The sequence below is a fragment of the Mandrillus leucophaeus genome, unplaced genomic scaffold, assembly GCF_000951045.1.
Source record: "Mandrillus leucophaeus isolate KB7577 unplaced genomic scaffold, Mleu.le_1.0 Scaffold75, whole genome shotgun sequence".
In the NCBI taxonomy this organism is placed as follows: domain Eukaryota; kingdom Metazoa; phylum Chordata; class Mammalia; order Primates; family Cercopithecidae; genus Mandrillus; species Mandrillus leucophaeus.
Window position 1 is genome coordinate 4,650,653 of NW_012108141.1, and position 23,987 is coordinate 4,674,639.

Consider the following 23,987-nt stretch of genomic DNA (forward strand, 5'->3'; position numbering starts at 1 on the left):
GGTCAAGTTCTCAGCTTCAAGTCTGCATGTTACTATAACCCTTGCAGTGTGTGGTCACCGGGTAGGGAGATGGGATGGAGGGAGGATAGCAGTAAGATAAAAAGACCATGATAATTCCTGGGAAGGAAGAATGTTTCCTCTGTCTCCTGACATTATGCTCTCAGCAACAGTGACTTGGAGGCCAACCAGTCTTGCTGGAAGCCTGAATAACACTTGGGTCATCCTTCTGCTGAGCCTAGTATATAAAGAGAACAATACTATTAATGGAAATCACTCATCTGTGGGTTCATGCTCCACATCTGTCTAATTATTCATTGACTATCTTACCCCCTTAGGCTATAAGTACTCAATGATCTGTCTTGAGTGTCTGGTTCATAGTTAAAAGTCAATACTTACGTGATGAATGAATGACTAGATGGAACAATCAATGGATGGGTGTATGGATGACCTTTACAGATTACCTTGAACCAGATCATATAAGGAGCTGTTTAAGTAGCGTACTCACATTGGAGGTGATTTATTCTCCCTGGTAGGTCCTGGACAGCATTTACTTCAGCCGGAGGTTCCATGTGCGTTGTGTGGCCAAGGCTGTGGACAAGGTGGGCCATGTGGGGACCCCCTTAAGGAGCAACATTGTTACCATTGGAACAGACAGTGCTATCTGCCACACACCAGTGGTGGCTGGGACATCCAGAGGCTTCCAGGCTCAGTCCTTCATCGCAACCTTGAAATACCTCGATGTCAAACATAAGGAGCATCCGAACAGGTCAGGCAGATGGTGCCTTCCACCATGCGTAGGTTGAGGTGAATCTCAGGTCTCCTTTGTGTGTTTCCCAGGATGATCAAAAAGTGATGCTTCTGCACAATAAAAATGTGATGATGAATGTGTCAGTAAAAGTTTAAATCTGTGAAGATCCCTCAAGCTCGGGCCCCCTGCCTATCTTCCTAGTCTTTCCCTCACCTTCGCAGTTTCACCTGCCAGTCCAACCACAGGGAATCATGAGTAACTTCCCAAGCGCTACAGACTCTTACGGGTTGCATACCTCTGCCATGCTGTTACCTCAACTCTCCCCAGCCCCCTTCCACTGGCTGGAACCCTACTGTCCTACAATACCTACTGCATGGCGTCTCTTCTAGGGACATTTCCATCATCTCCCCTAATTTAATTTGGAGGCCTCCCCTTCTGGCTTCTCTGGCACCTGTATATGCTTCTTTTAGAAGATTATTAGCATTCACTCTCTCTGTCCTTTAGTAGATGGTAAGGCCTGAAGGCCAGAGACCATGAGTTTGTATTTTGAGTATCCTCTGCCCAGTATAGTGCTTCTTGGCATCTAAGAGGCACTCCTAAATATCTACTGAACAAATGAATAATAATGTAGAAATTAGGATATATTGGACTTAATTTTTTTCTGTGCCACCATGATGGGAAATGGATGTTTTCATTTTTGCATAGCAAAAAAGAATTTGTGTATGCTATGCATATTTATTAAACACTATGGTATTTAAACGTGTGCCTTTATAAGCAACTCCATTGCTCATAAACTGAGAAAAATGAGTTCCTTTATATGAATAAAACATGTTTGAATGAATATGCACACACTTCTTTCTTTCCTGACACAGTAAAATGTATCTTAGTGATCCCTTCCTAGAAAAAAGGCCCTCCTCTTCACTTCCAAGGTTCTGATTCCTCTTAAAAATGTGGCTCTTTGCTCAAGAGACAAGCTATATAAACTCAAAACACACTGTCAATAAACATGCTCAAAATTTAAACTGCTACAATGACAAAAAATGCAACGCATAAGTACAGTTCTGTCGTGTCGCAGTCTTAACCAATGTTTATTAAGCTCATTTCTTATTTAGAATTGTATACTATGTGCTCTGGAGAAACAAAAGAAGTGAAGGAAATGCTCCGTGCCCTCATAGTGGGGAGGCAAGATAAACAGAGTCTGAAAACATTCGAGAAATAGTAGCCAATATAAAGAAGTTGCACATTTCCTGGTCCAAAGGCTGCCTAAGAGCTGAGGATGTAGATCAAGGAACAGCACACTGCAGACTGAGGCTGGCAGGGCTGGACGCGTGCTGCTGATAGGACTTACAGGGAGACTGGAGAGAGAAGGCTGTTTTCAGTTAGGAGAGACAGTATGAGTAGCTGCACATTGTAATTCCTCAGATTTGGCTGGGTGGAGGAATTGGTTTTAGAGTTTAAAAGCTCAACGATATATTTTTGACTCAAATACTTAAAGAAATGTGAGTGTCAAGCTTACCTAACTTCTATAGACATTCACGGTGACAGAGCAGGGGAGCAGGCCCTCTACAGTCACTCAGCTTCAGCTCCTGAAAAAACAGAGTTTCCATTAAAAAGCAAAGGAAAACTTTAAAGTAATTTGTGGTTGTGATGTTATCTTTTCTTGTATAGAAAAAAAATCTGTAATTCTAGATTACTGTCAGTCCTGTGTCTGGACGGTCTCTTAGAGGGAAGCAATGATACTATGTATATATGTATACCCCCTGTTCAGACAGAAATCCCACCTGGAAAGCTTCAGGAAGGAAAAAACATGGTACTTCATTGGTGAAGACAAATTAGGTGATGAGAAAGAAGTATATCCTATTGACCATGTATAGCAGTCAGCTAAACATTTATTTCTGCCCTTTTTCCCCCTAGAATCCACATTTCGGTGCAGATCCCACACCAGGATGGAATGCTGCCCCTTATCTCCACCATGCCGTTGCACAACTTGCATTTTCTACTGTCTGAGTCCATCTACAGACACCAGCACGTCTGCTCCAATTTAGTTACCACCTATGACCTGAGAGGCATCTCAGGTGAGATTGACAAGTTCGGGACTGGTCTTTCCATGCTAGCCCAGTGCAGTGACTTTCAGGATATGCCAGAGTGAGGAGAACTGCTTTTCATGTTTTCTGGTTCTCAGAATCCACACATTAGTGGTTTTCTTTCCCAGCACACATGCACATTCCATTAGCTCAGACAATGAAGTGGACAGAAAGAAACAAGGACTTTGGAATCACACTGGTGCAAATCCTTATTCCACTGAACAAGTATAGTTTGACCTTTCTGAGCCACTGTTATCTATAACATGGGAATAACACTTGTTACCACTCAAGATGAGCATTAAATGCATTGACATTTTTAAGGCACCTACTATGGTATATTTTAGTGTCTTCATTCCCTTAGAATGAGCATGTTTACATTGGTGCTCCAAAACCTGTTTTAAAAAGCTAAAGTGAAGATGCTATAGGATGAGTTCTCCAGAAGCAGGAGCTGAGATGGAGTTTGGGGTTACAAGATATTTATTAGGGATCAATACTTGTGAAAGAGAAGGAGCGAAACAGGATTGGGCAGAGGGGGAAGTCAAGCTGCAATGCAGGCTGAAAAAGCCATCTCGGCCATGGTAGGGAGCTCTGGAGAGACTCGTCCTACTTCCAGCTGACACAGCCAGACCCTTATAGCCTACCTAGCTTAGTCACTGGATGCAGGCTGCCCCGCAAGGGCATGACCTTGGGCTGAGCTAATGTGCAGCTGACACAGAGCTGAAGGAGCTGACAGCTGAGGCAGCACATCTCTGTGTTCACCACAGCATTTGACTTTACAAAGAATTCTGTCCATTTCCATTTACCTTAGCAAGTGCACATTACATGCATATTTCCTCCTTTCACAAATGATGAATCATTTAATAGTGTTTTTGAAGACAGAAATGCATTCATATTCTCTTTCATATTCATTAAGCATCACTTTTGGTCATGATGGTCTTTATACAGTAGCAATTAGCTGAGTACAAATTATTTGTAAATCACTGAGCTACATATGAAAGTTTAATTGGTCCACATTTGTAGCTAGTGGAAGAGACATACTATGTTTAAATACTAAACTTTGCACCTTTTCATACTTAAAAGCAATTAAATTCAAGACATGTTAATTGAGTACCTAGTCATCATGGGACAGAGGGCTGGGTGCTGGGTGTCAAGCATTCTAAGATATTTATCAACCCTTTTATTTTTTTTTTTTTTTTTTTTTTTTTTTTTTTTTTTGAGATGGAGGCTCACTCTGTCGCCCAGGCTAGAGTGCAGTGGCCGGATCTTGCCTCACTGCAAGCTCCACCTCCCGGGTTTACACCATTCTCCTGCCTCAGCCTCCCTAGTAGCTGGGACTAGAGGCGCCTGCCACCTCGCCTGGCTAGTTTTTTTTGTATTTTTTTAGTAGAGATGGGGTTTCACCGTGTTAGCCAGGATGGTCTCGATCTCCTGACCTCGAGATCCGCCCGTCTCGGCCTCCCAAAGTGCTGGGATTACAGGCTTGAGCCACCGCGCCCGGCTATCAACCCTTTTAAAATACTACAGTCGCTTTTAGTACTATAAAATTTTAACCTGGCCAGGCGCAGTGGCTCGTGCCTGTAATCCTAGCACTTTGGGAGGCTGAGGCGAGTAGATTGCCTGAGCTTAGGAGTTTGAGACCAACCTGGGGAACACAGTGAAACCCTGTCTCTACTGAAAACACAAAAAATTAGCCAGGTGTGGTGGCATGCACCTGTAATCACAGCTACTCAGGAGGCTAAGACAGGAGAATCGCTTGAACCCGGGAGGCGGAGGTTGCAGTGAGCCGAGGTCGCACTATTGCACTCCAGCATGGGTGACAGAGCAAGACTCTGTCTCAAAAAAAACCACAAAAATTTAACCCTAATATTCTAAAATTGTATCTGTATTCAGCTCCCTACTATATAAAGTTCTCCCTTAATTTAGAGCCATTCATGTGCTTGGCAGCATTTGATTCAATAATTTTTGCCTGTCACAGGTGAGAGTTACAGGCATCATTAGTGAGCTATTTACTCATTAACAAAAAATTCAGACTTTCCCCCCAAAGAGTTCAGAAACTATGAGCAAGAAGAAGTAGTCAGATGTAGATATGCTGGGGTTTTTGTTTTTTTTTTTGAGATGGGGTCTCAAAAAAGAAATTTTAAAAATCACTCTTAAAATAATAATTCCCCAATGAATGAGCCATACAGTAAATCCATTTCTTCAGGACTGGTGGGGACATATATGAAGCACAGGACCAGACTTGCCAGGTGTAGCAGGCAAAGCTTCAGAGTGATTTCCTTTCCAAGTTCTGCCGCCTTCATTCATGGTATCGTTTGCTCACCTTTTCCTCCATGGTTCCTGTGGTCTCTTAGAGGTGGAGTCCTCCATTCAACACGTGGCAACAGCAGTTAGCAAGCGCTTTCCAAGATCCCTCACATTCTCCCTGCACATTGGGAGCCCTGGGTTGCTTTGTTAGTAGGGTCTTAGGTGACTGAAAGTGCTTTTAGTGTGAAAGGGTGAGCTCTTCGCCCCACCCTGCTCCTTGGCGTCCGCAAACCAAGTTATCATTCCTTGTTCTTCCCTCCCCGGCAGAGGCAGGGTTCCTGGATGATGTGGTCTATGACAGCACCGCCCTGGGGCCTGGCTATGATCGCCCCTTCCAGTTTGACCCCAGCGTGCGAGAGCCAAAGACCATCCAGCTCTACAAACACCTGAATCTGAAGAGCTGCGTGTGGACCTTTGATGCTTATTACGACATGACTGAGCTGATTGACGTCTGTGGGGGCTCTGTAACCGCTGACTTCCAGGTGGGTGCCCTGGGGCTTGTCTGAGGACTCTGCATATGGGTGCCATGGTCAACCTTGTTTGTTCCTGAAGCACTTCAGGTAGCACTTTGCCTCCAGAACTGGGCCAACCAACTGATGGAGTCTTCTTTGTAAGTCCCTCAAGCAAGATCTTGGCAGCACTGAAGCTAGAGAAGGCCTCAAAAGTCCTCTAAATCAAGTTAATGTGGAAAAAACTTACTGTCTGGCATACTCACTTATATAAAAATCCAATATTTACTTCTCTAGGTGTATGTATTTTTATATTTATAATGCATATATTTTGGGAAGCCAAAAATATTTACATTTGATGCTAGGGTTATTATTACGTTGATGTATTCTCTTCCCCACCTGGGAAAATGTGTCAGATGACACAACCTGTCTTTCAGAAGACAAGAAGAGCACTGTTGTCCTATGCATTGTGGAAAGATAATTGCTTAAAATATTTTGGTTTCACACCTATTCCAAACTGCCAGCCCCTACAAAAATAGACACTTTCTAAAATACATATTACCATTAAACATTAGTGTATTAATCTATTCTCACACTACCATAAAGACATACCAGAGACTGGTAATCTATAAAGAAAAGAGGTTTAATTGACTCACAGTTCCACATGCCTAGAGAGGCCTCAGGAAACTTATAGGGGAAGGGAAAGCAGACATGTCTTACATGGTGGCAGATGAGAGAGAGCAAGCAAGAACAGGGAAAACTGCCTTGTAAAACTATCAGATCTCGTGAGAACTCACTCACTATCACAAGAACAGCATGAGGGAAACCATGATCCTATCACCTCCCACCTGGTTCCTCCCTTGACATGGAGGGATTAGGGGGATTACAATTCAAGGTGAGATTTGGGTGGGGACAGAAAGCCTAACCATATCAATTAGTGACAATTGAAAAATTTATAGCAAGAAGTCATAGTCAGAGAAGGGCAGTTATATCAAAGGGCCAGTGAGACTAGGCTAATCTGTCCTCATGGGAAAATTAATTCTAAAACAGGTTCTATCCAATTTTGAGCAGTTATCGCAATGAGCTGAAAACTAGTTAGATGTTTGTTCTTCATTTCAAATCAGGTTTATCCTCACTGAAGGAGAGAAATTATAGTGGGATTTAGAGTAATCATTTAGAGAAAGTGTCTTTGATTAAAATGTGTCGTTTTCTTTGTGGTGCATCTCAGCCTGGTTTCCTCTCATTTTGTATGCACTACTGCCATCTACTGAAGAGAATTTTAAGGCATTCATAGGTTTTCCATTTCTCCGGTTGCATAACCTTTCACTTTGGAAAATGCAAACCTAAGTGATTTGTTTTTTTCCTGGCCTCTCAAAAATTAGTATTCTCTGTTCTTTATGCTTTTGCTGTAATTACATGTTTGAATATTTTTGTTCAGAATATGCTTAAAAACCTCAAAGACAAGGATTTCTTATATGTATACATCCCACTTTTAAACCAACACAGAAAAAATATATACACAGAAGTATTTTGTTGTTGTCTATTTATTTGAAAAGAATTGAAATTACTGACATATGGTAGGAAGAATATAGAACTTAGCACTAAGGCCTAGTTGGTACCTTTCGCTATCAAATCAGCAGACTTGGACAAGACATAACCTCTCTGAACCTCATCTGAAATTGTACTAATAATCTCAGCATGAGAGGGTGCCTTTCACAGTGTGCCTGGCATAGAATAGGCATGCAGTAAATATTTGTTGGGTTTTTTTTATCTTTTTAAAGATTAGTAAGTAATATCATGAGGGCTAAAGGAGGATAAACAAAAACAAACAAGGGAAAATTAATTTTGCCAATCAGCTAGAGTTTATTGAAGTTCCGATAGTGTGATTGGAGCAGGTGTATTTAGCAAAACCTGTGTATAAGGGACAGAACATGGTACAAGGTCCAAATAAAATCTGGAAATTTTCTTTAAAAAGGAAACAAAAGGACTGGGAACAGTGACTCACACCTGTAGTCTCAGCACTTTGGGAGGCTGAGGCTGGAGGATCACTGGAGCCCAGGAAGTTGAAGCTGCAGTGAGCTATGATGGGAGTCACTGCACTCCAGCCTGGGCTACAGAGAGAGACCCCATCTCTTGAAAAACAAACAAAGTAAGGCATGTCAAAGTGGAATTTTTCAATGAGTATGGAGTTAGTTGAGTCTTTTGAGAAAGCTGGCATCAAATTTTAAGTCCCTGACAACTTTGAATATTAAAAAAAAACTTTAGAAAAATATTAAAGCATTTGGTTTTTTCCTTAATTACCCATTGAAACACTTTATACTGTATTTTCAAACAAAAGAAAAATATAAGTCCCATAGTATATTGTAGTAATTAGCCAATGATAAAATTAAATTGTTTTAAACTAAGTTTTTTTGTTATAAATATATATATTTATGGAAGAAAGTATAAAAATATTTTTAAAATGTGTAAACCAACTCCCCACTCACACACACATATACAGCTATCTTCACCATAAAAGCTTCTGCTACCATTCTGTTACCTTTCCATCCAGTTTTGTTCATTACGTAGTAAAATAAAAATGATCGAGCCAAATTAAAAGCAGGGAAACAATCTCCTTAGAAGGAATGTTCTCTTGGAAGTGTGATGTGCTGCCTTTTCAAAACTCTTTCCAAAGCACTGCATGAGACAGGAAATTACTGAAGTACATGCAGCTCTGAGCTGTCCATTGGTGAGCTTCCTAGATATGATTTCCATGCTCGGGCCCTTTGTTCCTGGAGCAGGAGATTAGAGCACTCACGAAAACATCCTGAATTAGGCACAGGTTCCTCCCAGGCGTCCGGATGTGGGCATCTTCCTGATGATGGTTGACTTGGGCTCTCCTACGGGTCACTGGCAAATCAACACAGGGAGTTTGTACTGAATGGTAGATCCCACATCCACTGAGTTGATCCTTGGGAATAAATGTGATATTCTAAAATTTCAGCCAAATCTTCTGGCAACTGAACAGAGCTCATTATCCCACTTCAAAAGTATTTTTGTTCAAATGTCACCTCCTTAGAGAAGCCTCTGCACATGACCCTGTCTAAAGAAGCATTCTGGCCACTTTCTATTCCATTAGTTCTTTTATTTTTTTTAATTAGTAATTGCAATCATGGGCACTTGCTTAATAATTATTGAATAAGTGCGACTACATGGGTGAATGAAAGTGGAACCAAGATGTGGTGATAGTATGCCTTTTCATACCAGGGGAGAAATAACTCTGTGTGCTTACCGCTTCCTCGGCAGGTGAGGGACTCCGCTCAGTCCTTCTTGACAGTGCATGTGCCTCTGTATGTGTCCTACATCTATGTGACGGCCCCCAGGGGCTGGGCCTCCTTGGAGCACCACACCGAGATGGAGTTTTCTTTCTTCTATGACACTGTTCTCTGGAGAACAGGTATGCCCATTGACGCCTTAGCTATCCCTTTAGTTAGGACTTCACTCAAGCAAGATTAAAAGAAGAGTAGTGACTTTTAACAGTAGCTACTTTTCTCATCCTGTTATCCCATAGACAAAGTGGGCCCACCTCAAGTCTGGAAAGTGAAGATCTGGGGTTCCTGAAAAGAATGATGTCCTTCTGTCCTGATGCTGGAAGATCTCATTCTAGATAGCTAAGGTCCCAGAGTAGAAGCTAGCAAGTGACAGATGAGTCCTCTACTGCCCATGAGGGATTCAGAGGGGTGTGTGTTCTTTTGGAGTATAACCCAAATAATCTTCATTTTCTCCTAGTGAAAAATGGTGTGGTTCATGTTTTTTACAAAGCAAAAGGATCTTCAAATCAGATGCATGGAAATGGAAAAATGTGTCAAGAGCACTTGAAATATTTATGTCAAGTAGCCCAATTTATTCATTTGGCAAAGCATCAGCTCTTTAATTGCATCCTCCAAAGAAGGAATTTTAACCTTCTGAAGTCAAGGGCTGTAATGCTGAATGTTCAAAATGACCTTTCCCTCAGGCTCATCCCCCTTCCTGTCCTTTCTGGGAGGAGCCCCCAAGAACTAAGTGGGAGGCAGCCCTTCAGCTGGGAGCCCACACCTCACCCCCACCCAGTTTCCCCACCCACCTCCTCCTACTGCTTCCACATAGATGCTCCTTAAAACTCCCCAATTTTCTCCTCCACTATCTCCAGTGGTTCTTGGTTATTTTTGGTTTTCTTGTTTTTTTTTTTTTTCTAATTTTTAGTGTCCTGTACTTCACACACTACCCCAAACCTATTTCCCCAAACCCATTTCCCCTAAATTCTACTGCTCCCGTCCTCCCTCTTTTCCTCTCCAGGGGTGATGTGCTTTATCTGAGGCAAACATACTAAAAATAAAAATACAAGAGTTTTCTTTTGAGAAAGCTTCATCTCTACTAATTGAAAGTACAGTCATCATTCATATCTATTAGGGTTTGGTTCCAGGACCTTCGGCAGACACCAAGATCTGAGGATGCTCAAATCCCTCATATAAAATGGTGTAGTATTTACATATAACCTATACATATATTCCCTTATGCTTTAAATCATCGCTAGATTACTTATAACACCTAATACAATGTATATGCTATATAAATAGTTGTTACACTATATTGTTTAGGTATAACAACTATATACTATATTGTTTTACATATGTATACTACATATATATAACAACTATATACTATATTGTTTAGGAAATAATGACAAGAAAAACAAATCTATATGTTTAGTGCAGATGCATTTTTATTCTAATATTTTCAATTTGAGATTGAGTAAATCCACAGATGCAGAATCCATGATGTAGAACAGATCAGATACAGAGGGTTGACAGTATAGTCCTTTCTTCTATGAAATGGCTTAGGCTCAAATCAGTTTTTGCTTTGTATTTCTCATGGGAAAATAACTTCAGGCAGCTTTCCCACTCTGGGTCAGATAATCTCTTGAGCTCTTGTTTTTGTTTTGTCTTGTTCAACTTCATGTTTCTCCTCCTTACGTTACCCTTTGGTTTTGGTCATTGTGAACTCACTGGGGACCATGACTGCAGTTTCCTTTATTAAAGCCACAGCTTTCTTGTGTCATGCTGGCTTTCTACAAGCTTGCCTTTAATTCTCCTTTGGTTTGAGTACTAAATGTAGCCACCAGGACTTTGTTTATACCTCTGTTAAGTCCAGAAAGGTATCTTGGTGAGGAAAAGAAAATATAGTAGGAAGCAGATGTGCTGTAACCATACCCTGGTATAAAGTTTGATAGCAAGAAGTTTTAAGATTCTTTTTTTTTGCTGAACCCTACATCTGGGCTAAGTGGAATTTACAGGTTTGAAGAGTCTGTTTCGAGAACAGTGGAACCATTACAAGAAAAAAAAAAAAAAAAGAACCAAGTGAAATGAGCTGTCATACAATTTTAATTGGCATATGTTTCTATAGACATATAAATGTTATCTTGTTACATTCAAATAAATATGCAGCTCTACCTGGAGGTGTCCTCGGGATAACTTATACATGGTTGCTGTCAGGAAGGAATTTTCCATGCCCTAACATTCTCTCTGCTTTCCTGCCCAGGAATCCAGACAGATAGTGTGCTCTCTGCAAGGCTTCAGATAATAAGAATCTACATTCGAGAGGATGGCCGTCTTGTCATTGAATTCAAGACCCATGCCAAATTCAGAGGTAATATCAATGCCATTTTTTCCCCAACTTTTTATTAAGAAACATTTCACACATACAGAAAGTCGAAAGAATAGAACAATAAAAAACAGTCAACAATGATTAACATTTTGCTAGACATCCATGTGCACATACACGCATACATACCTTTTTTTGTCACACCATTCAGAAACAAGTTGCAGACTTCGTGTCAAGTTACCCAAAATACTTCAGTTGACATCTCCTAAGAACAAGGACATTCTCTTATACAGTCACAACATCATGATCACTTCTAAGATATTTAGCATTGATTCAGTAATATCCAGTCTCTATTCATATTTCCTTTATTGTTCCACAAACATCTTTTCCACTTATTTTTATATTTGTTTATTTTATAACTGCTTACATGAAAAGAAAGAAGTTCCAGTTATGATTCATATGTTACATTGTGATTGTTATATTGCTTTAGTTTCTTTCAATCTAAAATATTCCCCCTACTTTTATTTATTTGCAACACTATTTCAGTGCAGTTTTAAAGAGTGGAGGTATCTTGCTGATAGCATTTACCCTTTTAATGATGTTTATAATTATCCTCTTCTACCAAGGACTTGAATGGCCCTAAATGTGACTTTTATCTGATGCTGAAATTTCTATTTATAAACTACGAGACTTTTCTACCTCCAAGAAACATGTTGGTTAGAATTTAAAGCTATGTATATTGAGTGTTCATTGTCACATAAAGACCCCTATTACTGTGAATATACTCATTAGCACCATTTCCACAAGGATTATTCCTATTGTTTATAAATAAATACATATGACTATGATGACCATCACAAGTAGAACAATGGGCTGGGGTGAGATGCCATGCTATCCCCACCAGTGTGGAATGTATTCTAAGGGGTAAAATGGGCTAACCTTAGTTGTTTGAGAGAAGAACATTAATTAAGTTCTCAGGCTTTTGTGGGGCTCTACCACAAGTACAATCAAACTCAAGCTCTACAACAAGTACGATAAGTGCATGTGTTTCCCCTTCAAATAGGACAGTTTGTGATGGAGCACCACACTCTTCCGGATGTGAAATCTTTCATATTGACTCCAGACCACCTAGGAGGAATTGAATTTGACTTGCAGCTGTTATGGAGTGCTCAGACTTTTGATTCTCCACATCAACTCTGGAGAGCCACAAGCTCTTATAACAGGTAAATACGGTGATGGAGTCCTCCATGGGTAGAGCTGAGTGGTTTTCCATTTCTTTCAGGAGCTTGAAAAATAGTGCTTTTATCTGAAGGTTAGACTTTTATTTTAAAAGGGGAATTGATAGGAATAAACCTCAGCTGGGAGTGGTGGTGCTAGCTGGTAGCCCAGCTACTCAGGAGGATCGCTTGAGCTCAGGAGTGCGAAGTTGCGGTGAGCCATGATCACACCTGCAAATAGCCACTGCACTCCAGCCTGGGCAACAGAAAGCGATCCTATCTCTTAAAAAAAAAAAAATTAATGAATTAATTAAAAGAAATGACACTCTAGCAAATAAAGAAAGAAACAAATCTTGCTCAGATCAACTTCTGATATATAAATAAGAAGTGCTCACACTTATTCCAAGAGTGAGACCAGAAGGGGCACACATCACTTCCACCCACATCCTATGGTGGGGAACTTAGTCGCATGGCACACCTGCCTAGAAGGGAAGTCAGGAAATGTGTCTAACTAAAATCTTTATCGAATAAATAAATTTCATTTCAATTACAACAACCTGTAAAAAATATAGTATCTCTGATTAAGTCCATGTGTCTTTTACAAAATTTATTCCTCTCACACACCTAGTATAGAGGTTGAATAGGAGTTTAACAAATAGTAAAATATCCCCCATTTAGAAAAGGGAAGAATGGAAAAAAACAAAATTAAAACCACTATAAAAAGGATAAGTGGGCAACCAGGAATCTATCATAAATATATTATCCCCATTTTGTAGATAATGAGAGTAAGAGCCATATTTAGCATTAAAATCTTACTTCAAATTGTCTTGAGAATCATTTTCAAAAAAATTTTTTCTTAACTTAAAATTTTTGATCTTATATCAGATTTTTTGTTGTATAGTGATTCTTTTGAAATCGATGTATAATAACCTTCAAGGACTGTGCTTCATGTACTTTGTCCCAGTTTACAGACAGGGAAACTGTCTTCCTTTAAGTACTCTGCTGACATCTTCATTGCCACTTGAATGAAGCCCACCCTCCTTCTGCAGCATCCAAGGCCCAGCCTCCCCTCTAGTTTTATCTCAAACCCAGGCTTTTAGCCACATTAGATATCTCACCAATCCCTGAACCCACCAGCCCGTCCATACCTCCATGCTTTTGCAATTCCCTTAGGCCTTCTTCCTCTTTTCCCCTTGTATAACTAACTCCTCTGAGACCGAGCCCAGCTCAAATACTGACCCCTCTGTGACAGCTTCCCTGGCTTCCCATACAGTACTAGCAGCTCCCTCCTCCTGGTTCCTACTCTGTTGCAGCTTCTGCTGTAACACATCTCATTATCTTATGATGGTCTATCTGCTGGTCCCAGATTTTCACTGGATTATGAGCTTCTCCAGAGTAGAAGGCACATATGATTCATCTTAAATCCCCAGAACCACAGGTTTTAGCATGTGGTAGGTTCTGAGCAAGCACCTTTTAGCAGCTTACCTTTGAGGTGAAGAGACAAAATGCATAGATAAATGACAAAATGAAGAACCCTACCAAGCACTCCATGCTAAGCACACTGTGCGAGATACAGGGTAATATGAAGACCATAGTTCAGGGAAGAGAGAGCCAGAGGCTGGGGAGTTGTATAAGGATTCCTGAAAGAGGTGAGACAACTTATGGTCCATGTTGTGATATGGGAAATGCTTAGATTCTAGTAAGGAGATGAAAAGAGCTGCAGGATTAAAGATATGTACCTAAGACTGTGTTTGGCATGTTTGAAGGGATAGTGAGGAAATGGACCTAAGTAGTATTTAGGAATGGGGAAAAGTAGGACCGAAGGCTTGGGAGGCTATGCTATTTGTTCTGCATTCGCTTGTTCAACAAGTATTTATGGAATGTTTACTGTGTGTCAGAGAAGGTTCTAGGTACCTTGAATATATTGGTAAACAAAATAAAGATCCCTAAGTATAGGACTTAAAGTAAGGAGACACAAAGTAGTAGACACAATAAGCAAAGTATAACATATGTCAGAAGGTGATATGCACTATGGGAAAATGAAAGGTATGGAGCAGGGTAAGGGGAAGCGGGAATGGAGAGACATTATAATTTTAATTAGAATGTCCCCAGTAGAGCTTATCTGAGCAAAGACTTGAAGGAGGTGAGGGAGTTGGCTATGCAGAAACATGGAGAACAGGGTTCCTGGTAAAGTTCCTAAAATGGCAATGCTTGGAGAACAAGGATGCCCATATGGTTGGCATGAAGTGAGCAGGGAAGACAGTAATAGACAATAATGCTAAAGAAGTAAGAAGTCAGGGTAGGGTCACGGGGTGGGGCCCTGTAAACCAGTGTTCGGCCTCTGGCTTCTACTCTCTAGTGCAAGGAGAGCCCCTACAGGGTTTGAGTAGAGCTAGACACGATCTGGCCAGGCATGGATTGTTCTGCCTATTTGAATATTTGTATTAATGCGGCATTACTATCCACATTATAGATGTCAGTTTCCATGTAATTTAAATATGGTATACAAAGTCTCATTTCCTGCTGATCCAAGATTTGATAGAAAACTGCAGACATACAGACTTTTAGATTAGGAAGGAGCTTAGAAAATAGGAGAGTAAACAGCAGAGAAAGAAAGAAGAGTAGAAGGAGCTTACGCCCTGAAAGTCTGCATGGTTTGTTAAAATCATACAGCCATGGCAGAGGCAAGCTGAAGTTCTACTGGTTCCCAGTTTCCAGCCTGTGCCAGTCCACTACACTGACCCCAGAATGTGACATAAAAGTTTTATTATTGTTTTTAACCAAATCTTTGCTGTCACTTTACTAATAAATAGATAAGTATCCCAAAATGGTCAAAACAAGCACAGTATTTATAAGAACTGTTCACAGATCCCTCACAAACAGTTATCATGAAGATTCACAGCCCTGCTCTCTCCATTCAATGGATGACAGACTCCCAAGGCCCTTGAAGAAGGTTCCTGAAGCTTCTGAATGCTTGGCTGCCTTCCAGGCCACCTGACAGGGCTGGAGCTGCCACCCAGTGAGAAGTGTGGGAGAAGAAGTAGGAGAGAGGTCCAAAGGCTTCCTGCTCACAGAGTCATGAACTGGAGAATCCTGGGCCCCGCATAAACAGGGAAGTCCCCAAGTCCCCATGAGTGGTCTCTAATGAGAAGTGATCTTGTTCTTCGACTTCATAAAGGGATGAGGCTATAGAGTTTGAAAGGGGAACCTCCAAATTGAGTGCGAGTGAAACGGGTTCAGGGGCGTTCTGCAGGGTGCTGCTTTCATATGCTCTGGAGTGGTGTCCTGGAATCCTGAGGCATTTGCTTCCTCCTGTGTCACAGTAGCACCTGACACTGTCACGTCTTCAGAAATAAAAGCTTTTCCATTTGGGAATGCATTGAATAGGGTATCTGTCAACAAGAAACACTAAACAGAAATTGTCAAACAAGTCTCATGAAATCCAGAGGAAATGACCAATTCTGTTCTGTCATCACCTGAGCCTTCTACGTTTTCATATGTAGTGTGCCTTTCTTAGCTTTCCTCATGAGAAGGACCTGAATACTTGAAAGTAGCTCTATTTAACACCTCTGAAGGTTAGGATAATTGGAGATGAGTTCCCAAAAATGGTGTTTGCAGACTTGTAAGGTTCTTAGATGCTGGACACAAATACCACCTGAAAACTGTTTAGTGAAGGCCGTGTCTTTCTGGGTAAGCCAGCAACCTATCAGTTGTTCCCTATGATCACAGTCTGCTCTGCATGTTTCCAGGAAGGACTACTCGGGAGAGTACACCATCTACCTGATCCCTTGCACAGTGCAGCCCACACAGCCATGGGTTGACCCAGGAGAGAAGCCTTTGGCCTGCACTGCACATGCCCCGGAAAGGTAGGAAAATATAGTCAATCCTCATTATTTGTTGATTCCTTATTTGTGAATTCTCCTACTCACTAAAATTTATTTGTAACCCCCAAATCAATATGGTGCTTTCATAGTCATTCATGGACATGCACAGCAGAGTGGCCAAACATTTGAGTCACTTAACACACACATCCCCAGCTGAGGTCAAACACACACATCCCCAGCTGGTGATACTCTGCCTTCTTGTTGTGGCTCTCATGCTACAAACAAGCGTCCTGTGCACTGTCTATTTAGTGCCATGGTTTTTGCATTTTTGTGCCTTTTGTTGATGATTTCTACATTTAGAATGGCTCCCAAGTATAATGCCGAAGTACTTTCTAGTATTTCTAAGCATCAGAAGGTTGTAATGTGCCTTATGATAACCATGAGTTTGATATAAATGAATCAACAATATATATTAAATAAAGGGTCTTTACACAGAAACAGACATAAAACAAGGTTATATGTTAATTGGTTGATATGAATGTTGTGAACAGAGGCTCATAGGAACCTAACCCTATATTTCTTCTAGTAGCTATGGCTCAATATCCACTAATTCATTGTTTGTGGAGACTGTATAGAACATAACAATCATGAATAATGATACTCAGCCGTACATCAGCCCATATTCACCTCAGACCTGAGACTGTGTTGTGCTGTATATTCATTCATTCATTTGTTCATTCATTCATATTTATTCAGTTCTTCTCATGTGTTTTGCTCTGGTCGAGGTGTTGAAGTGATAGCACTACACCAGAGCAGTAATCTGTGCTCTCAGGCAGTTTATAGTCTAGAGTCACCTTTCTAGGAGCTGTGCAAAGTATAGAGAAAACATTGCTGAGATAAAATGCCCAAGACAGAATCTGACATTAACATTAAAAGAAGACTATATGTGGCTTTTAAATAAAAGACTGAGAATTGGCTATTGGATTTGGCAGTACTGAGGTCATTGGTGGACTCCGCCAAGAGCAGGTTTGGTGGACCAAAGGGGATACAAGCCTAATTGGGGTGAGCTTGAGAGAGAGGTGAGAAAGTAGAGACAGCAGGGATAAACAGTGCTTGCGGAGTTTCTATAGAGGATGCCAGAGCAAAGGGACAATAACTCGAAACAGATGAGGAGTCAAATAAACAGCAGGTTTTATTTGCTTTATTTAGGGATACTTGTATGCTGGTGGGAATAATCCAATTGAGGGGAAATGTGATGATGCAGGGGATAGAGGGAAAGCTTGCAGAGCCAGGTCCTAGAATAGAGGAGGGGAGTAGATCCAGGGCGTGAGGGAAGGGCTGGCCATAGCTGGAAGCACAGAGAGTTCATCCACTGAAGAGGCAGGCAGAGAATCAATGGAAGCAGGTGAGAGGAGAATTGGGAGACTGGGAGGGTAAGGATGACAACGTGGATATCTGATTGAAACTATTCTCCCTGTGAAATGAAAAGCCCTACATCTGCTGAAAGTAAAGAATGTCGAGGTTTGAGAAGAGAGGAGCAAAGAAACAGGGCCATCTCAGACAGTGGAAAAGAGTAAATATACTAGAGGGTTACAGCTAGCCGCAGATCAGGCAGTGTGGAACTGCCTTTCAATTGTCATATTATCGACATAAAACTGTACATATTTAAACTATACAATTCAATAAATTCTTACCTGTGTGTACACTTGTATCACCACAGTCAAGATAGTGACAAGATAGGGAACATATCCATTTCCAAAAAGATTCCTCGTGCGCCTTTGTAGTTCCTCCCTCGCATCATCCCTTCCCTTTCTGCAGATAACCACAGATCTGTTTTCTGCCACTATAGATGAGTTTGCATTTTCTAGAGTTTTTTATAAATGACATCATACAGTGTGAATTCCCTCTCTCTGGCTCATCTCACTCACCATGATTATTTTGACTCATCTGTGTTGGGTGTATCAGTATTTGTTCCTGTCATTGCTGGGTTGTACTTCCCGGTATGGATGTACTACAGTTTGTTTATCAGTGATCAACTGATGAACATTTCAGTTGTGTCCGGTTTGGGGCTATGATAAATAAAGCTTCTATGAACCTGTATGTATGAACTTTATGTAAACATGTGCTTTCTGTTTTCTTATGTAAATACCTAAAAATGGAGTGACTGGATCATATGACAGATGTATGTTTAACTTTTAAGAAACTGCCGAATTGTCTTCCAGCGTGTTTGTGAACATGTAACTATGTATGTCCATTCCCACCATGAGAGTGCACATGCTCCCTTTCCCGTGCATTCTGCTAATGTGGTCGGGAGGTCCTGGTGTGGTTGAACAATTAAGGAGTAGGAGGAAAAGAAGAGAGGAGCTGGAAAGACATAAGGTGGTAGAGAGCGAGGTGTTGGAAATGAGATTTTTGGCGCTGGTGCATAATGGGACTATGAAGAGTAGGTAGCTGTAGCAGGGTAGTGAACAAGCTGTTTGGAGGTGAGGGAGTCAAGGAACTGGGAGTCTGGGGTAGTCGGTAGTTCATCTGAGTGGATGTTTAAGTCCCAAAGATTCATGGCAGTAACAATGCCAGGAAGCACCATAGTTAGCCAAATGAAGGAAGGAAGGTGACCAGAAAAATGGTAGTTTGCTGCAGTAAGAAAGAACAATGGGAAAATAATCTGATGGGATATGCTGGAGAATTTTAATTCATTTAAATTTTTAAAAATTATGCAATATTTCAGATACTCAGAAGACTATATATATATCATATAGCAGATCCACCACCCACCTTAAGAAACTCAAGAAACAGAATATTACAGTACTCCTTCAATACCCTCAATGCCCCTATCCAATCATACTCCCTCTCTCTTCCCTACTAGGGTCACCATTAACCTAATATTTGTATTTATTATTCATTGGTTTGGTTTATGTTTATACCTCATGTATACTTCTACATGGTTTTGCAAGTTTTTGAACTCTAGACAATAGTCCCCCTTATCATTGGAGTATATGTTCCAAGAGCCCCAGTGGATGCCTGAAACCACACATAATAGCAAACACTGTATGTGCAATGTTTTTTCAGTCTGCTAACCAAGACAGCTACTAAGTGACTAACAGGTGGGTAGCATATACAATGTGGAGATGCTGAACAAAGGGACGATTCGTGTTCCAGGCAGGATGGAGCAGAAAGGCACAAGATTCCATCATGCTAGTAAAAATGGTGCATGATTTAAAACTTATGAATTGTTTATTTCTGGAATTTTTTTGTTTAATGTTTTTGGACTATGGTAGGCCTTGGGTAACTGAAACTGAGGAAAGCAAACCCATGGATGAGAAGGGAACTACTGTAAGTTTCATACTGCATGAATTCTCTCTGCTACTCTTTTTTTTAACTCAGTGAATCATCTGTTGATTCATTTGTATTGATTCATGTAGCTGTAGTTTGTTGCTCACTGCATTAAGGTATTCATTGTAGGAAAATTCCACGATGTATTTAACCACTCCCTTTGACTTTCTATTATAAAGAAAATTCTTATATATGTCTCTTGGTACACATGTATAAGAAGAGTTTCTCCAGGGTAGGTTCTGGATTTTTTAAAGGGAGAAAGGAACAATAACTTGAAACTGGCTAAAAGGATCAAGGAGGACACCAATGCTGTCCTCAGGCCCTGTGTGGCATAAATGTGGGAGGTGGCAGAGGAAGAATGTTGTTGAGGATACTGAGGCTTTGGAGTTGGGGGTCCTTGCCTTACATCAGGGAGATTATTACTTGCAGATACCCCAGTATTCCCAGGGTGACTTTCCCCCAGGCCTAACCTTGGATCCCCTATATGGCTCCATATGGATGCAATAGAATTACAACACACATACAAAATCAAGACTGATACAGGGAAATTGGACTTAATACAAAATAATTGTGTCTCATATTGTGACTATTTTGGGGAGGCCTGTCATATATTTTAACCTTATAATTAATAAAATAATCTCATGTTCATTATTTATTCCTGTAATGTTTTCTCATGTGCCTGGCACTATGATGGATTCTAGTAATATCAGCATCAACAAGAAAAATCTGTTTCCCTGAGTCAGGAAAATGAGCATGTGATACAGCTCATGGTTATCTCAAAGTTGTTGAAACAGGGTTATGAGGTCTCCAAGTTCTTCCAACAGCCCAACCCTCTCAAATCTACCACTGGGGTACCTTCAACAGAAAGTAGGGAATGGGCAGATGGACTCTGTTGGAAGGGTAAAAAATCAAAATGTCACTCATTCACCATTCTTTGACATATATATGTGCCAGGAGCTTGGCTAGCACTGGGTAGGCAATGGTGAGATGGACCGTGGAACCTGCAGTGGGTAAAGCGGACTTCAATCAGTCAGTCACACATTTAAATAAAATTTCAGACCGTGCTAAACACTGTGAGAGAAAAGCACAAAGTGTAACAGGAAGAGATGACAAGGGACCTAACTATCCTTGGAGGTAAGAGAAAGAGGGAAAGCTTTCTAGAGAAAGCGGTGGTGATTCAGTTGAAACCTAAGGAGGAGAGGAAAAAAGAGAGGGTGTTCTGGCAGTGTGTCTAGGAATGCCAAGGCCAGAAAGCTGTAGAATTCATTATCACTCATCTCAAATTGGTCCTTAGGACTTCCAAGAAAAGTGTAATACAATGGTTCCCTCATTCATACATTATCTCATTCCTCTCACCTATTTTTGTATGCTTTTTTTTAAAAAAAAAAATAATGATTATACTTTAAGTTCTGGGATATATGTGCAGAACATTCAGGTTTCTTACATAGGTATACATGTGCCATGGTGGTTTGCTGCACCCCTCAACCCGTCATCTACATTAGGTATTTCTCCTAATGCTACCCCTCCCCTAACACCCCACCTCCTGACAGGCCCCGGTGTGTGATGTCTCCCTCCCTGTGTCCATGTGTTCTCATTGTTCAACTCCCACTTATGAGAGAGAAGATGTGGTGTTTAGTTTTCTGTTCCTGTGTTAGTTTGCTGAGAATGATGGTTTCCAGCTTCATCCATGTCCCTGCAAAGGGCATGAACTCATCCGTTTTTATGGATGCATAGTATTCCATGGTGTATATGTGCCACAGTTTCTTTATCCAGTCTATCATTGATGGGCATTTGGGTTGCTTCCAAGTCTTTGCTGTTGTGATTAGTGCTGCAATAAACATACATGTGCATGTGTCTTTCTAGTAGAATGATTTATAATCCTTTGAGTATATACCCCGTAATGGGATTGCTGGGTCAAATGGTATTTCTGGTTCTAGATTCTTGGGAATCACCACACTGTCTTCCACAATGGTTGAACTAATTTACACTCCCACCATCAGTGTAAAAGCATTCCTATTTCTCCACATCCTCTCCAGCATCTGTTATTTCCTGACTTTTTAATGATCACCATTCTAACTGGCGCAAAACGGTATAAATGTTTTCTTTTGAGAAGTGTCTGTTCATATCCTTTGCCCACTTTTTGTTGGGGTTGTTTCTTCCTTGTAAATTTCTTTAAGTTCCTTGTAGATTCTGGATATTAGCCCTTTGTCAGATGGATAGATTGCAAACATTTTCTCCCATTCTACAGATTGCTTGTTCACTCTCATGATAGTTTATTTTGCTGTGCAGAAGGTCTTTAGTTTAGTTAGATCCCACTTGTCAATTTTGACTTTTGTTGTCTTTACTTTTGGTGTTTTAGTCATGAAGTCCTTGCCCATGCCTGTGTCCTGAATGGTATTGCCTAGGTTTTCTTCTAGGGTTTTTATGGTTTTAGGTCTTACGTTTAAGTGTTTAATCCATCTTAAGTTAATTTTTGTATAAGGTGTAAGTAAGGAAGTGGTCCAGTTTCAGTTTTCTGCATATGGCTAGCCAGTTTTCCCAACACTATTTATTAAATAAAGAATCCATTGCTTGTTTTTGTCAAGTTTGTCAAAGATCAGATGGTTGTAGATGTGTGGTGTTATTTCTGAGGCCTTTGCTCTGTTCCATTGGTCTATATATCTGTTTTGGTACCAGTACTATGCTGTTTCAGTTACTGTAGCCTTGTAGTATAGTTTCAAGTCAGGTCGCATGATGCCTCCAACTTTGTTCTTTTTGCGTAGGATTTTCTTGACTATACGGGCTCTTTTATGGTTCCATATGAAATTTAATGTAGTTTTTTTCTAATTCTGTGAAGAAAGTCAGTTGTAGCTTGATGGGAAGAGTATTGAATCTGTAAATTACTTTGGGCACTATGGCCATTTTCACAATATTGATTCTTCCTATCCATGAGCTTGGAATATTTTTTCATTTGTTGGTGTTCCTTGAGCAGTGGTTTGTAGTTCTCCTTAAAGAGGTCCTTCACATCCCTTGTAAGTTGGATTCCTAGGTATTTTATTCTCTTTGCAGCAGTTGTGAATGGGAGTTCACTGATGATTTGGCTCTCTGTTTGTCTATTATTTGTGTCTAGGAATGCTTGTGACTTTTGCACACTGATTTTGTATCCTGAGACTTTGCAGAAGTTGCTTATCAGCTTAAGGAGATTTTGTGCTGAGATTGTGAGGTTTTCTAAATATACAATCATGTCATCTGCAAACAGAGACAATTTTATTTCCCCTCTTCCTATTTGAATACCCTTTATTTCTTTCCCTTGCCTGATTGCCCTGGCCAGAACTTCCAATACTGTGTTGAATAGGAGTGGTGAGAGGTGGCATCCTTGTCTTGTGCTGGTTTTCAAAGGGAATGCTTCCAGCTTTTGCCCATTCAGTATCATATTGGCTATGGGTTTGTCACAAGTAGCTCTTATTATTTTGACATATGTTTCACCAATACCTAGTTTATTGAGAGTTTTTAGCATGAAGGGCTGTTGTATTTTATCGTACGCCTTTTCTTCCTCTTGCCTATTTCATTTCTTCCCACAAACTTGATGCTTCTCCCCTGTTGTCACCTTCACCTGGTGACCTTTCTGTCCTGTTGGAGTGAGGAAACAGAGGAAATCAGAAGAGAACTTATGCAAGCGTCTATCATCATACTTATATCTGTGCATCAGACCTACCAGCATGTATCTGTGCATGTACTCCATGTGGCTGACAAAGTCTAAAATATTTACTATCTGGCTGTTTACAGAAAAACTTTGTTAGCCTCTCTGTTCTAGGTACTTACACCCAAATGTTAACAATATCCTTGAAACTTCTCTTATTCTGGCACTGTCATCTAGGATTTTAGGCCTCCCCTTTAAAATATATTAAAAATCCAATTATTTTCACTGCCCACCTGACAAAAGCCCTGATCAGAACCATTATCATCACTTGTCTAAATTAGTGAAATAGCTTCTTAACAAAGTCCCCTGCAGCCACCCTGCAGTCTCTTCTTAACACAGCAAACTCCACTCACTTTTTCAAAACACTCCACAGTTTAAATAAACCCTAAAGTCACCCTGGCCAACTGGCCGTTCCTCTAATGTATTGTGCACACTCTTACCCCAGACCTTTTGTCTTTGCCATTTCCTCTTCCTGGAGGGCTTCCTCTCCACATAGCCACATGTCTTACTCCATTACCTGCTTCAAGTCTTTGGGTGTTTTCCTCTCACTGAGGCCTTCCATAACTGAGTTTCTTCCTTTCTCTCTCTTTATGGTATATATTTAAGGTGTAAAACATTGTGTTTTGATACACATAGTGAAATGATTACTACAGTCAAAAAACTTAACATACCCATCTCCTCACATAGTTACCTGCATGCACATGTGTATGTGTGCATAAGAGTATCTGAA

The 23,987-nt window shown here is 40.6% G+C and overlaps 1 protein-coding gene across 1 annotated transcript in view; it reads left to right on the top strand.

Annotated features, from left to right (window-relative positions):
* The window catches only part of FRAS1 (Fraser extracellular matrix complex subunit 1), a 452,220-nt gene that overhangs the window by 416,742 nt on the left and 11,491 nt on the right, over nt 1-23,987 (top strand). Inside the window, exons 64-70 of the mRNA XM_011966222.1 lie at nt 534-766; nt 2,663-2,823; nt 5,404-5,618; nt 8,871-9,021; nt 11,142-11,249; nt 12,268-12,427; nt 16,171-16,287. Of these exons, the coding sequence (XP_011821612.1) occupies nt 534-766; nt 2,663-2,823; nt 5,404-5,618; nt 8,871-9,021; nt 11,142-11,249; nt 12,268-12,427; nt 16,171-16,287 (1,145 nt within the window). The remainder of the gene's footprint in view (nt 1-533; nt 767-2,662; nt 2,824-5,403; nt 5,619-8,870; nt 9,022-11,141; nt 11,250-12,267; nt 12,428-16,170; nt 16,288-23,987) is intronic.